Raw genomic sequence first — 14856 nt, forward strand, 5'->3', positions numbered from 1 at the left:
GGAGCAGAGGAGGTGGCTGCTGCTGCCTTCAGGTCTGCAAAGCCAGCCTTGAGTCTGTCTTCTATCCCTGTTGGGAAGGCTGGCTTGGCTCCTCTCCTGCTCCTGCAGACACTGGCCTGGGCCAGACCCTGGGCAGGCAGCTCCACATCTGACCCTCCCTTGGAAGAAGCTTCCATTTGCCAGTGGGGCCACCACCCAAGGGTGCCTTTAGCTGCCTGAGGAGCCATGTGGGCAACATGGAGGGCACGTGGATGGGACTAGCAACTCTTTCTCTCCTGATCAGGGTGGAAAAGAAGGAGAGAGCACGGTTGAAAACAGTGAAGTTCCACGCCAGGACTGGCATGATTGAGTCCAACAGGGTAAGTGCTGATCTGGGGCTCAGTGGGGGCACCTGGAACTGGTAACTAGTGAGGGCAAGATGAGTCCCAGCAGCAAAAGCTCCTCATGGGGCAGCTCCAACAATCCCAAGGCAAAGAGCTGTGTGACTGGACCTGCCCCAGACCCACATCTGCTTGGCACAAACCCTCCGTGAATATGCAGTGATTGAGCAGAGGAGCCCAGGATGGTGTGAAAGTACTGGGGAAGGATTTGGAGTGATGGGGTGGCAGAGCTCATGGCTTGGAGCTGCCTGCAGGCAGCTGGTGAAGGTAGCTGCCCTCACACCTCACAAGCAGTGCCTAACAGGCCAACAAGCAAGAGCAGCCTGGCTACCCCTGCAGAGCTACTGACTGCCCATCAGCTTCCCAGCATCCCTACCACATGTTTTTCTCCATGCTTAATGTTTTTCCTGCATTACAGTTCTCATGTAATCTCCATGATTTCATTTGAGGGTGACTGCCCTGACACAGCTCCTCGTTGTCTCTTCATTTTAATTTTCCCCACATGCGTTAAACACCACTGTTTTTTCTGTCCTCCTTCCATCTCCGTGTTCTTCAGTCGATCAAAACGAAACGTAAAAAGAGTTTTCGCCTCTCTCGAAAGTTTCCATTTTACAAGAGCAAAGAGAACCTGGCCCAGGAGAGCAGCGGACAGGAACGTAAGTAGCAGCTGGCAGAGAGGGCAAGCCTGCACCCCTCAGGTTCCCTGCCCTGAGGGAAGAGATGTAGCACATTCCCACAGCCAGCGGTCCTCGCACCTGCCTGTACTCAGGTCTGTGCTCCACAGTCGTGCCAGCAGCTAGGGAGAAACTGGAGCTTGAAATGAAAGCAACAGCTGCACTCTGCCATTCTCTTCCTTTCTCTCATGTTCAATGTCTTCATCTTTTCATCCAACTTCACACCCACCCAACTCCCTGCTCTGCCTCCCCCTGCTCTCCCCTCTTTGCTGCAGGCTCTGCTCCCTCCCTCTGCCTGCTTCCCTCCAAGTGAGGGGCTGGCTGCCTCCTGCAGAGCTTCTGTCCCTGCCAGGGCTCAGGACCTGGGGAGGTCTCAGCTCCATCTTCCCTAGAGGTGACTTACAGCTTCACATTCCCACTGGAGAGCCCTTCCAGGGGATTGAGCCCTGTGGACACGGGGAAGCCAGGACCCTGCTGCCCACCCATGACTGAGGCACATCTTTGGTAGTTGGCTACAGATGTTGGGGGTCCACAGCTCTCACCACCCTGGGACTCCCAGTAAAGGCAGGGTGTTCATGTTGTTGCCCCAAATCCTGATGTGGGTAGCACTGGAGCTGCTCACCAAACCCAACCCCTCCTCCGAGTGGTGAACTGCAGCCACTCCTTGGGCAAGCATCCAGGCTGGCAGTGCCCACGCCTCTGGAAAGGGGTGGTGGACAAGGCAGAGCTGTGTCTGTGCCCCAGTGCCACCACAGCAAGCACATCCTCTCCCCTCTGGGGCTGTCTTGGGTGTCATACGGAGGCAAGAAGTTGCTGCTGGGCTGCTCCAAGGGCTCCCTGCATCCCTGTGCTGCCCATGACAGGCTGGTGCCAGCTTCCAGTGATTTTAGCAGACAGCACAAGCCTCTGGCCCATGCTGAAGGTTGTCTGTGTCTCTGCCTGTCTCTAGTAGTGCCTGCACATGGCTGGGCTCCAGTGAGATCCGTGCCGAGGACGGGGGCTCACTTTTTGGCTGCCTTGCAGTGAGATGACACAGCATGGGGATGGGGCAGGCCATTCTCTTTACCTGCCTGTGTCACAGACACAGCCAGCTCCCTCCCTGTGCTCTGCCCCTGTCCATCCCAGCTTGCAGTGGGGGGTCTCTGCCTCACATTTCCACAGCCTGTGCAAGCGTTGTGGTGTGGGGCAGCTGGCACATGTAGGTGGGGAAAAATGTGCCCTCCTGCCACATGTTACAGGACTGTGTGCTGTGCCTGGCCCCAGAGTGGCTAGGCCATGCTGGGGAAGCACAGAGCCACTGTGCCCTGCCAGTACACTCCATGAGGAGAAGCACTTCAGCCCCTGTGCCAGCAGCTCAGGGCTGCAACTGCTTGCTGCCAGACGATGCTGCTGTGGCTGCCCTGCCCTCCCCAGACCCAGGGTGGCTCCTGGGGGCTCTTTGGCAGGGAGGGTGAGCTTGAGGGGTGGAGGGGGTCCAGCCAGACAAGGCAAGATGTTAGCAGTGGGCTGATGGTGTCAGCTCTGAAAATATTTAACCTCACTTGCAGTTGCAGCTCTGGGCCATTCTGCACTCCTGTCACTAATGCTGGTCTGGCTCTGTCTCCCCCATCCCTCTGACTCCCCTTTCCTGCGCTGTCTTCTCTCCCCTTCTCCCCCTTCTTGCTGTCTGTGAAATCAGGACTTCCCTGGGTTAAGTGACGATTATTATGGAGCAAAGAACCTGAGTAAGTTGAATTCTGATGCACATTGTTCCCTTTCTGTGGCTGGCGGTGCCTGGGGAGTGGCTGGCTGGGCTCTGGCCGGGGCAGCTGTGCTTCCCTGGCTGCAGGGCAGGAGGAGCCCTGGTGCTGCTGCACTGCCCTGCGTGGGACCCCGTGTGTGCGGCGCAGGCCGTGGGGCTTGAGGTGCCACTGCTGCACGTGGGACGGGATGGGGCCGCTTGGGTGGGGGTGTTGGCCATGCCCTAAGTGCCTGCTACACCTCCTCATCCTCTTCTTCCTGCTCCTGTCTGGGTTGGTTGGTGCTTTAGCACTCAGTGCCACTTGCAGTGTGGGTGGGAAGTGGCCAAGGTGGGCCTGCTCTGAATGGGGTGGGTGACAACGTTTTGAGGTCTTCCCACCTTTCTCTGGGTTACCACATATGCAGAACTGCAGAATAATGACAGGAGCCTCATGGGCTTCTCAGCTGGGGCGTGAGTTCCCTGCCAAGCTCCGCACCCCCCAACCGGTGCAGAACCTGACTGGGGCGGGCGGTGGCCAGCAAGCCTCTGTGGGGTGGTCGCAGCACTAGGATCAGCCTGAGCAAGCACAGCCCCAGACTCTGTCCCATTCTGTCACTGTCTCGTCTCTGTGCGTCCCAGCCCCGTCCCCAGAGGTAGGCTCCCCCATCTCTGTGCCAGCACAGCTGTGCCCTCCCCTGCCCGCTGTGTGCATGCTGCACCTGCTCCCCTGCCAGCATTCTCCTCCCTGTGCACTCCCCCTTCCCTCGGCCTGGGAAGCCCAGTGCCTTCACATCTGCCCTCCTGGCCTCTCTGTCTCCTCCTGGAAGCATCCCCCTGCATGTCCCCGGGTTCCCAGCAAAGGGTGAAAGATGCCGCCCTTGCCCACGTGGCACAGACTCGTCCCAGTGGGTTGTGGGCTGCAGGTTTTTCGGGAGGCCAGCGCTGTCGTGCCCTTGATCAGCAGTGCTGGGTGACAGCCGGGGTGCCCCCGTGCCTCCCGCCCATGCTCCTTCTGAAGGGGATCTCTCTGGTTGCTTTGCAGAGGGCGTGACATCAAACACCAGTGACAGCGAGAGCAGTTCCAGTAAGTGTGTGTCCACCTGCTCTCCCGCCCCGTGTGCGTGTCCCTGTGTGAGCGTGCATGTTTGGGCACTTCCGTCTTGTCTTGTCCCAGTGGTGGTTCTGTTCGGAGGCTGGTCCTTCCTGCTGGTGACACTGAGATGCTGCGGCCAGCTCCCTCCTCGGAGCCAGGGAGAGCAGGGGCTGGGGAGCAGGAATGAACCTGCCTGCTTCGCTGCTCTCTCCTGGCTGCACAGCTCTGCTCCAGGGCAGGGTGCTGGGTTCACAGTCCATGATGACTCCCCTGCAGTGCCTGATACAGGAAGCAGTGGCCAGAGGCCAGGGCTGTAGCATAGATGATTCCTGGAGCCCAAGCCTGTACAAGAGCATGGGATCCAGCTGCAATAGATGCTCCCTTTCTCCCCAGAAAGTCCCCTAAATACCTGCAGGGAGGACACTACATCCCAATGGGCTGGGAGCCTGCAGCAATGGGGGAGGGAAAGAGGAGTCTTGACCCAGAGCTGGGACATGAATAATTAAAGTGACTCAAGGGCGCATAACTGCATGCCCATCATGCTTCACATCCATGGGTGGAGTGATGGGGACAGTCTGGAGTGTCCCCAGAGCTGAGGGAGGCTGAAGGGGCAGGAGCCAGCTCCTCACAGCTGCAGAAGGGCTGAATAGCTGCTGCAAGTGCTCACCTACATCCCCCTGGCTCTGTTGCAGAAGGACAAGAGGACACCATCCTGTCGTACGAGCCAGTGACACGGCAAGAAAGTAAGTCCTGAGCTGAACTGCCCCATGCCCGCTCCAGTGGGGCCACCTGTGTCCCCAGCACAGCCAGGGTGTCAGTGCACCCTCCCCTCCTGCCACACCAGCAGAGCATTGGGTGGGTGGATGCAAGTGAAGTCTCATGTGGCGTGCAGCAGGGGAGCCAGGTGGAAGCACAGCTTTCCCTGGCTTCCACTGCCCAGTTTTAATCAACAGAAAAGATTTGTGTTGTGGTCTGCAAGACCAAGGGAGAGATCCAGAGCTAGAACTGAGCTGGGCTTTAGTCCTCAGCTGAGGACAAGATTATCCCTTCCTGCCCCAGACCAGGTCCCTGCTGCAAAGCAACTCTTCCCCCGGCCACAGTCCCCAGCCTTTAACCCTGCTTGATGCTCAAACGCTGCAGACCCTTTCACAGGCTATACAGTCCCAGTCTCGGTGGTCTGTCCTTGCCAGAAGCTGGATCTGACTCTTAGGCTCCCAGGGCTCCGTGGCATTCTCACCCAGCTGTCCTGGTTGCCTGGCTCCTGCCCCAAGCAAGGGGGAGCAGCTTTGCTGATCTGTGATCCTGAGACCTGCAGAACCTTCCCCGGGGCCACGCAGGTGGTTTGGGTCAGATGGGAAGGACGTGCTGACCGTGACCAGGAGGAGATAAACTCGCACGGAGGAGGCACCTTTGGGTGCCCACTGCCAGCAGGGAGAGGGCAGGTCAATGCCAAAAGTGGCAGTAGGGTCAGCTGCCCACAGCACAGGTAGGCCTGAGGTTGTGGCTCTTGTTTGCAGTTCACTATGCGAGGCCGGTGATCATCCTGGGGCCAACAAAGGACCGAATTAACGACGACCTCATCTCTGAATTCCCACACAAGTTTGGTTCCTGCGTGCCCCGTAAGTCCCAGCCAGCACTCGGTGCCCTTGCTGGAGGGAGGGGAGAGGGGTGGCTCTGCTCCTTGCAGGGTCTTGCCTGTGGCGTGGGGAGGGAGCTGGGAGCACAGGTGGGTTCTGTCCCTCCAGGTTGGTGGTGTGTCACTCTGGGCTCACTCTTGATTCCCGCTCTCCTCCAGACACCACCAGGCCTCGGCGCGAGAACGAGGTGGACGGCCAGGACTACCACTTTGTTGTATCCCGGGAGCAGATGGAGAAAGACATTCAGGACAACAAGTTCATAGAGGCTGGGCAGTTCAATGACAATCTCTATGGGACCAGCATCCAGTCAGTGCGAGCGGTGGCAGAGAGGGTGAGTGTCAGGTGCCATTCCTGGGACTGGGATGCATCCAGCCCAAGCCCACACGTATTCAGCAGCTCCCCTCCTTTCCCCGTGGTGTTAATGAGGGGCTGTAACCACATTAAGCAAGCACAGCACAATCCTCTCCTCCTTCCAGAGTCCTGCCACGCCATGTGGCTGCTTTTCTCAGCTGTGTTACTCTATCTCAGTGTGGTACCTCTGTCATCCAAGCGCCACCCAAAAGTGTGGCACTGGTCCCCAGCCTTGTGCTCAGGAGCTCACAGGATAGAGATACCTGGGTGCCCTCAAAGCAGCAGTGTTCCTCTGGAGGAGTCCTGGAGTTTCCCGGGGCTTGTAAATAGTTCCACATGTCCAGACAAAGGTTCGGTCCCTTTGCATTGTTGCTGTCCTGCCCTGAACCAGCAGGAACGTGAGGCCATTGGGAGCTGGCTTGCGTCTCAGGAGTGGGGTTCATTTCTGTCTCCTCCCTTTTCAAGCACATCTGTATGAGCAAGCTGTTTCCCACACAGAGTAGACTGTGTGGGTAGGTCTGATCCTGCTTATCTCCTTTCCAGGGGAAGCACTGCATCCTGGATGTGTCTGGCAATGCTATCAAGAGGTTGCGACAAGCACAACTTTATCCCATTGCCATTTTCATCAAACCAAAATCCATTGAAGCCCTCATGTAAGTGCAGCACTGTGTTCTGTGCTTCTCCAGCTGCTTGTCCTGCTGCTCCTAGCCCTGGGTAGTGCAGGCTGGAAAGGATGTGAGAGCTGAGCTTGCGACTCTTCTGAGCAGCAGCAGCAGCAGCAGAGAATATTATGTGTGAGGTGATTCAACAGCTTGAGAGTGACCCTGAGATCAGAAGAAATTCTGCTGGCACCAAGGGGCCTAGGAAGGCCATTTCTCAAGCCAGAGGGGGTCAATTTGCTTATTTCTGTGTTTTATGAGGATGAGAAAACCTAGGCAAGCAGGGAGACTTCTGCAGTGGTCTCACAAATTTAAGGGATTGTCTGAGTTTGAATTCCCTTCCATACTATGGTGAAGGGGGGTGGGGTAGGTGGCAAAGGGAAGAACTGATGGAAGTTGAGATGAAGTGCCAAGGCAGCCTGGAGTCTGTGGGGAAGGGCCCAGCTGAGCTGGGTCCTGCACAGCTTCTATTCCTGTGAGCAGAGGATTCCCAGGCACCCTGGCTCTGTGGGCTATTTTTGCTTCTGTTCATTGCTAAGAAAAAGAGCTAAAAAGTTTCCATTTTTTGTGTGTGGCAGGGAGATGAACCGGAGACAGACATATGAACAGGCCAACAAGGTCTTTGACAAAGCCATGAAACTTGAGCAAGAGTTTGGAGAATATTTTACAGGTGAGTGTCCTGAGCAGGCTTGTATCTGATTTACTTCATTTTTCCATCCAGCAGCTGTGACCTCTCTACCAGCACTGTCCTACTACAGGGTCATGGGAAAACATCCAGCTTCCTCAAAGCTAAAAAGAAATGGCACTTTGCCAGGGGGGCTCTGCAAGGGGACTGCTCCAAGATCAGTGGATAGGAGTAAACCAGTCACAGAGGAGGAGACAAGTTGTCAGGCAGGAGTTTGTGAAAGCTTATCATCAACTTCAGCAATAATAAAAATCTAAAAATCCCCGAGCAGGGGAAGCACAGGGTTTCAGAGTGGTACAAGTGTACAGGAAGTAAACTCCCTGCATGGGAGAAAAGGGGAGCATTTTCAAAAAGAGAAAAGTTTCTAAATAGGAAAGATAAAAAATTAATTACCTAAATGGTGGAGACAGTCCTGAGTTATTACAAAACATCTACCAAAAAAGACTGAACGTTTGGCTTGCTTCCTAAGTAGTCTTTGCTCAAGAGCCCGTCAGGGGTTGCTGACACTTTGTGCCTGCTGAAGTGAACTGCTCATGACACAGGCATCCTCGTGCATTAAGGAACTAATGTTTGTAATATGATTAATTCTGGAAAACCACAGGCAGGTGAAGAGGCAGAGGAACTGGTCTTCCATCCTTTTTCCAGTGCAATAGCTGTTCCTTTTGAAGTTGAGGAATGATAATGTTGCCAAACTGTGCATTACCCACCTAACAGCTACTGGGGAAAACCCCAAGCAGGATGTTTTCCAAAAATTTATTTCAGCTGGGCAAATACTGGGGTACAAACACAGTGAGCTTTCCCCAGACCTCCTGTCCTGAGTTCCAGAGCTGCTAGATGTTCTTCCAGGAAGACATGCCACAGGTTTGCAGGCCCTCAACATGCCACTGTGCACTTGGAGGGCAAGTTTGATGTTGACCTGTGAAAAAGGAATGCTGTTGGCTGAAATGTGTTGAAAGAACTGGGTAATGGGCAGAGAGATGGTCACTGTTACAGGTTCTGTGTCAGCAACTTAGAATGAGGGAGCAGAGATACTGGAGGATGGTCCTGGCTGGGTTACAAAGGGAGGCTGGATTGCCAGAAAGCTTTGGCCCTTCTTGAGCCTCTTGCTGTGATGTGAGTGCCTCGTGCTGTCTGTGCTGAGCAGCAGGACGGGGCAGGGGGTGCTGCCGGGAGCCTTTCCCAGCCTGAGAGCTCTGTGTTCCCACCCTGCAGCGCAGGAGGCAAACACGAGGAGCCCTCAGCAGCCGGCCAGAAGGAAAACCAGAGGGAAGGGACAAAACTGGCACCTCAGGGCAGGTGCTTGGTGCACCCCAGTGAGCTGCCCCAGCCCTGCCTTCCCTGGCTCTGGTCAGCGCAGCCGTGGCGGTGCCAGGTCCGGTGCCTGACACAGCGTGCAAAGCTGATTAGCAGCCTGGTGTGGAGAGCCCAGCCGGCCCTGCACACAGCCAGGAGCTCTGCCAGCTGGGATCAGCACTGGCTAATCCCCACCGAGGTGCTGCTTTAACCCTCTGTGTCACTGGGCCCACGGCAGCTCCTCTGACACCACCTGGTTCAGCCCCTCTGGCTGCGCCCTCCAGCCCTTTTGGGCAGCAGGGAGGCTCTCCCGTGACTCAGGGCAGTACTGCCTGGTGCTCAGGCTCTGGCTTGTTCTCTCCTCTTCCAGCCATCGTACAAGGAGACTCTCTTGAAGAAATTTACAGCAAAATCAAACAGATCATTGAGGATCAGTCTGGGCACTACATCTGGGTCCCGTCCCCAGAGAAACTCTGAAGATGTCTCCCGCCTGCTTCTCTGTGAGCAGAAGATCTCTGAAGTCCCACCCATCCAAGCCCTCTGCCCCGAGGGGGAGGGATATGAAAACTATTCCTGCTCCCTTTTTTAGATTGTCGCAAAATTGAGTTTTCTAGTCCTGTTTCTTTTGTTGGGATGAACTCATATCATTCATCACGTGACTGTTCCCACCATTCCTGCATGGACCTTCCCACTGCTCCAGTAGAGACAGACGAGAACCCATTCAAGGTCGTTTTTTATTATTATTATTATATTATTATTATTATTATTATTATTATTAACTAAAGAAAGAATCAAGATGGGAGAAGGCGGCTAAGGACTAATGTAAGAAAACAAGTGAAACAATGGACTCTGAACACATGAGCTGGTATCAGAGCTCCAGGGGCATTTTTCCAAGTGTGACTGTCTAGCAGCTCTGAACAGTGCGACAGATGGGCAGCAGAAAGCATTTTATTTATCTGTATATGTAATTTATATATAATATAGAGGAGAGATATTATATATATATTATATATATATATATGTACGTGGACTAGGAAATCTGAGGGACCTCTCTGAAAGGTGTTTTATTATTGCAAGGTTCTTTCAGTTCGTCTGTCCCAACCACTCGGCTTAGGGAGTCCACTTGGGCAGGAAGAGCTCAAAATGGTACCAGGTGCTTTGGAAACTTCTCCCGTCCAGGCCAGTTCCCTACAGCCACCCTGGGTCTGAGACAGTCCAGAGACTGGTACTGCCTGTGCAGGAGGGACCAGAGCAAGGAGCAGCAGCTGGCCTGCAAGAGGCTGGGAGACAGAGACTGAGCAGGAGGCTGCGGAGCAAGAGAATGGATGATGCTACATATTAAATTGCACATTGTTTTACACACCACCTTATGTGTTTGCATGAGAGGTTTCCTTTTGGTTCTATTTTTTTAAGCTGATTTTAAACCAAAACCATATTGTGTTGTTGTGTTGGCTTTTTTAATTATTATTATTATTATTATTATTCCATTTTTCTCTTGTTAATGATGAACTGAATGGATATAAAATCCAGTTTTTTAACTTATTTTTTAAGCTGGCTCTATTGTAAATAGAATCTAGATCCGTGGTGTTTAGTTAAGAAATACTTTACTGGCCACATGGAACAAATGTACTCACTGTCCTGTGTTGCTGTGAAAAACCTGGGATGTTGGACTGGCCCTGTACCTGTGGGTGCAGGTGGAATGACCCTTTCTGGCTTGTGGCAGCACACTGCCGGTCTCTTCTCCATTAGCCACTGGCAGGAACAGCCCCCAGCTGTGCCTTGGATGGACACTCACATTTTCCAGATCAGTAACAGAATTGAAACACTTCCTCTCTTCCCTGCTCCACGCCGAGTTCCCGGCCCTGCTGTGTGCAGGTGCCAGGGGTGTCTCTCCCAGGGAGGGGCCCTCCTTCCAGCAAAGGTGACTGCGTGGCCACCTTGCCTGGCTCCGTCTCTGACAGCTCTGAGAGAATCTGTGGCTGAAGCTGGGTTCTGCTGCCTCCCCCGAGCCACCCCAAAGCCCTGAAGTGGTGCCCCAGCTCGCACGCTGAGGGGCAGGAGGTGCAGAGCTGCCCCATCTGCTGGGCACTGGCATTTTTCAGGAGAGGCACCGAGACACTTGGCCCTAAGCTGAGCCATGTCTGCCTTTGAAGACACTTTGGCTTCTGTGCTTGAGTGGGGCTCCAGACCCTTGTGTGGAGCTGGGGACACTCACGTGGCCTTTGAGGATGTGTGCTGGGTACGCAGAGTTCAGGTTCGAGCGCTCCCACCTCACAAAGAGCTGGTGAATGCTGTTCCTCACACAGTGCCACACCCCACAGCACAGGAGGTCGCTGTCCAAGCAGGACCAGGTAAGTCTCCTCCTGCCCGTGTTTGGCAGGGATGAGCTGTGGTCCCCTCTCCCCAAGGCGGTGGCTCTCAGTGTGCCAGTCAGTGCCTGGCGCACGGGCCACGGCTGCCAGCGTGAGCCGGAGCTGCTGTGACTGTCCATGTGCTGCCTGGGGAGAAGCCTCCTTTGCCCATCCTGCATCCCAAGGAGCCCTGCAGGGACCAAGCAGCTTCTGGGACCAGGACACGGCCCTGCAGGAGAGCCACAGCTGTGAGCACAGCGGAGGGCAGAAGGATTCTGCTGTCAGTGGGACCGACCCTAAAGGAGCACACAGAACTTTGTCAGTGGATTCCTGTCTGGCATCCAGCCCCTGCCCCGCTGGTCCTGCTCCAGCTGCTATAAGTGTCGGTCCCTGAAGAAGTGGAGTAAGTGAAACAAAAGTCCTTAAGGTGCTAGTCACACATTCCTATTTTTTTTTTTTGTCTTTTTTCTTTTTTCTGTTTTTTTCCTAATAGCCTGTCTCCCTCTATCAAGTCACGTGGAGAAAAAGATGATGTACTCCATGGCATAGCTGACAGTATCGAATCGATCATGACAACAGTAGTTGGTTAACAGTGTTTCTTCCAAGGAGACATATATTTTTAATAAACAGAGAGTTGCAAAGAACTCTTGTCTTTGAGACCTTCTTGTAGAGTCCTTCATTGTGTACCAGATCTGCGTTTTTTGGTGCTGGTGTTAGCAACTCTTGATATGGTCTCCCTATAGCAAACCGAAGTGTTGACAGTGGTTTAGGAAAAAAAAAATAGCCTTTTTGAGTATAAAAGGTTATGCCTGAAAACTTGCCTAGTGGAAAAAGGAAACCTTAAAAAAAAAAAAAAAAAAGAAAATAGAAAATAAAGGAAGTGGGCTTATTTAGAGCTGTAACTCGGCCACTGAAAAGTGCTTTTGGTTGGGTTGTTTTAACCCAAGTTAAGTCTGGCCTGATGACACAACACCATAATGTATTTTGGAATTGTGGCTTGAATTCTGGGGAGGCTGTTTTACAAATAATAGGGTTTATAGGCTGCTACATAATTGTTCTTGTATTGGATATAAAGACAACAAAGTAAATACATAGTCCAGCTAATATAGAGCTTCTTTTTACAGTTTTAACATGCTGTTTAAATATCAGAGAGAAGAAAAGTTGTAAAGACAACTAGTAAAATTTTTACCTTCAAATGCAAAGAAAAGGAGTGTTCACTGATGACAAATGTGGTTAAAGGAGTGTCACAGTACTTTCGTGCCTGAATCTGCTTTGTCATTTAGCTGAGCTGAAGGAAGGGTGAAGAGGGTTGGTTTTTAAATACTGGATTTCTTTTTTACTTTCAAACTGCACAGAAGAGAAGCAAATTGTGATTTCAGGGGAACAAGGATGTTGTACCAACTGAGCATGGGCATACAGTGTGCTGAGTGTTCAGTTTGTGAAGATCACTGGACAAATTCAAAACCATTTAGAAACTCCTTTAACTGATCAGATTAACAGCCTGGTGGTGGTGGTTGTCCACAAAACACTGGAAGATTAAGCAGTTGCTAAGCAGATCTGATGCTAAAATTACCACTCTCAAAAATCAAACTTTGCTTGCATGCTGACAGATCTGGAGTCATGGATGAAGCAGCACAGAAATATTGTCTGTTGCTGCTGCCCCAGCGCTGCCAGGCTGCCCTGCCCTGCCCAGCCCAGCCCGTGTGGGGCTGCAGACACCCCTCCCGTGGCAGCCCATGGCCTGTCCTGAGCTCAGGTGTCACCTCAATCCGCTGTGACAGGGAAACATTCAGGGTTCCAGAGGGGAGGGCAACACGGGGTTATCTTCTCAAATAAACCCTATCACTCCTGTAAGGCAGAACAACCTCTGGAAGAGAAACATCATGTGACGAGAAAGAGGGTGGCGTGGAGAAGGAACTTGCTCTGTTAAAGCTATAAGCACCTGCTTTCCTGGCTAAGGAAAAGTTGCTCTGCCAAGCAGGACTTTTGCAAAGTCTTGGCCCAGAAAATAGAGGAGCATTGTCCTGATAAAGGTCCTGTCTAGTTGTGAACTGTAGGAGCTGGTTCTTTTCTCTTCCAAGATGTCCTGCTAAAGCTGCCTGCAACAGGCATGAAACTAATCTCCCCTAAGACACTTCTAGAAAATTAGACTGTAAGCTGCTTGTGCTATAGAGAAACATGTCTGTGCTTCTGTCTGCAGCTCTGGGTGATTAGCTGTCTTAGCTAAGCAGAAGAGCACAGGTTGTGCTGTGAGGCTACTGGAAGAGGGGCTTTAAAGGAATGTAATTAGAATTTTCTCAACATTTTTTCTCCATTGATGGAGCTGTCTTAGATACACCCGTTGTTGCTAATGGTGCTTGGCAGCACAATCTTCAAGAACTGCTGTTCTCTGCTTTCCTCAGGCTGTCACAGCAGGATTCATGGCACTGAAGCATCTGCTGTTGTCAAAGGTGTCTCTTTCCTTCAAGAGTCCTTGGGTACACCTTGACCTTCGGTGTTTATTTCTATCCCTTGCCTCCAAAATGAGGGTCATTTGTTTACCCTTATGGTTTTTAACCCTAAGGAAGAACATTACACATTGTTAGAGCCAATCAGTGCAGCATCTCTGAATGATACAAGCACGTGGGAGCACCTCTGGGACTGCAACACCTGCTTGGGGCCACACTTGACTCAGCACAGGGGTGACTGTGGAATTTCCTCCCCTATTACAATGCACTACTTGAAAAAGCTTCTACCCAATCCTCTTATGGGCCTCAGCCCTCTTCCAATTACCTTGATTTCCGATTACCGTGACCACTTCTAAGTGTTAGTGGCCAGGCCAGCCCCTCTTCCTTTCCTCCCTCTCCCAAGTGCTCAAGGCAGCCACAGCAGTGGGAGCAAAGCTCTTCTCACACAGTCTGGTGGGAGGTGTGCCCTCAGTGGAGAGCTGCTGGAGAAGCCCTGCTCATGCTGCAGGTGCCTCTGGGTGAGAGGTGGCAGAAGGGGCTCCAGGGCTCAGCAGCTGAGCTGGTATCTTCTCTGGCCTGCCCCATTCCCAGACTCTTCTCAGCGAGGACGTTTTCCCCAGGGCAGGCTCCCTGCCCCATCAATCCCGGGGGCTCGGTTTGGACTCGCCCTCTCCCTGGGCCTATTCCCAATTCACGCTGCAATTCCCTCGCGCCCCTGCACTGCTGCTCCTCCCCAAACAGTTAAGGAGTCAAATTAGCGGGGGAAAGGGGCATAAAATACTGGCTGGGGAAAGGGGAGGGAAGTTTGTGACCTCCCACCCTGGAGGATCCATTTGTGTTCTCAGAAGCAGGGAGGACTGCAGTACAGAACCAGGGTCCAGCACACCCCGGAGCTTCTACAGTGATGTGTGAATAGGAGAGTACAGCTGCAATGCCACCCTCTGGAGCCACCTGTGCACATCCAGGGATGAGCACACAGGCTCTGGGAGCTGAAAGAAAACAGGGATCAATGAAAGGTAAGAATGGGGGAGGAATGTACAGCTCTGTTTTTTCCCTGTTGCTGGTTTAGGAAATATTTATAAACCACAGTCACTCTCGATGGGCTACTGAACTGTAAAGCAGCGTTTAGCCTGGTAAGATAACCCGGACCAGCCAACACCTGCAAAGGTGTGATTGCACACAAACTACCTACTGGGAACAGCCACTGGAAATGTAGCTAATTACAGTCTGATTCAACTAGGAGAGGAATTCTTGCCCTACTTAAACCCTTTGGTAAATACTAAGCCTGGAATAAAATGTACTGTGTAAAAATGTGCAGGAAAAGATGAGTACTATCAGCAGAGTCTGAAACTTTTGTGATCTGGGCTCTTCAGTGCTGTCTGTAGCATAACAGAAATCAGAGTATCTCCAAGGAAAAAATTCAAACCATTCTGGCTGTAGGCAAACCCACATTTAGTGCTTGCTGCCTTCTATGGCTGTATATAATTACCTCCTTGCACTTGCTGGGCAAACATGACCTTTCTCACCGGGTACAGCGTGACACCTTTACTGTTGATGTGTGTGTGC

At 52.6% G+C, this 14856-nt stretch overlaps 1 protein-coding gene across 15 annotated transcripts in view; it reads left to right on the forward strand.

Moving 5' to 3' along the window:
* The window catches only part of DLG3 (discs large MAGUK scaffold protein 3), a 78087-nt gene extending 66600 nt beyond the window's left edge, over positions 1 to 11487 (forward strand). For 8 of the 15 annotated variants that reach the window (XM_053955366.1, XM_053955361.1, XM_053955364.1 and 5 more), the window contains 9 exons: positions 284 to 359; positions 937 to 1036; positions 3817 to 3858; positions 4560 to 4610; positions 5385 to 5486; positions 5663 to 5835; positions 6399 to 6508; positions 7093 to 7184; positions 8863 to 11487. In XM_053955366.1, the coding sequence (XP_053811341.1) occupies positions 284 to 359; positions 937 to 1036; positions 3817 to 3858; positions 4560 to 4610; positions 5385 to 5486; positions 5663 to 5835; positions 6399 to 6508; positions 7093 to 7184; positions 8863 to 8969 (853 nt within the window). In that variant the 3' untranslated portion in view covers positions 8970 to 11487. Of the gene's footprint in view, positions 1 to 283; positions 360 to 936; positions 1037 to 2732; positions 2779 to 3792; positions 3859 to 4559; positions 4611 to 5384; positions 5487 to 5662; positions 5836 to 6398; positions 6509 to 7092; positions 7185 to 8862 lie in introns of all 15 variants that reach the window. The other 7 variants (XM_053955365.1, XM_053955370.1, XM_053955372.1 and 4 more) reach the window with 4 other exon arrangements.
* The last annotated feature ends 3369 nt before the right edge of the window (positions 11488 to 14856 follow it).

This window comes from Vidua chalybeata, chromosome 14 (genome assembly GCF_026979565.1).
Source record: "Vidua chalybeata isolate OUT-0048 chromosome 14, bVidCha1 merged haplotype, whole genome shotgun sequence".
NCBI classification, from domain to species: domain Eukaryota; kingdom Metazoa; phylum Chordata; class Aves; order Passeriformes; family Viduidae; genus Vidua; species Vidua chalybeata.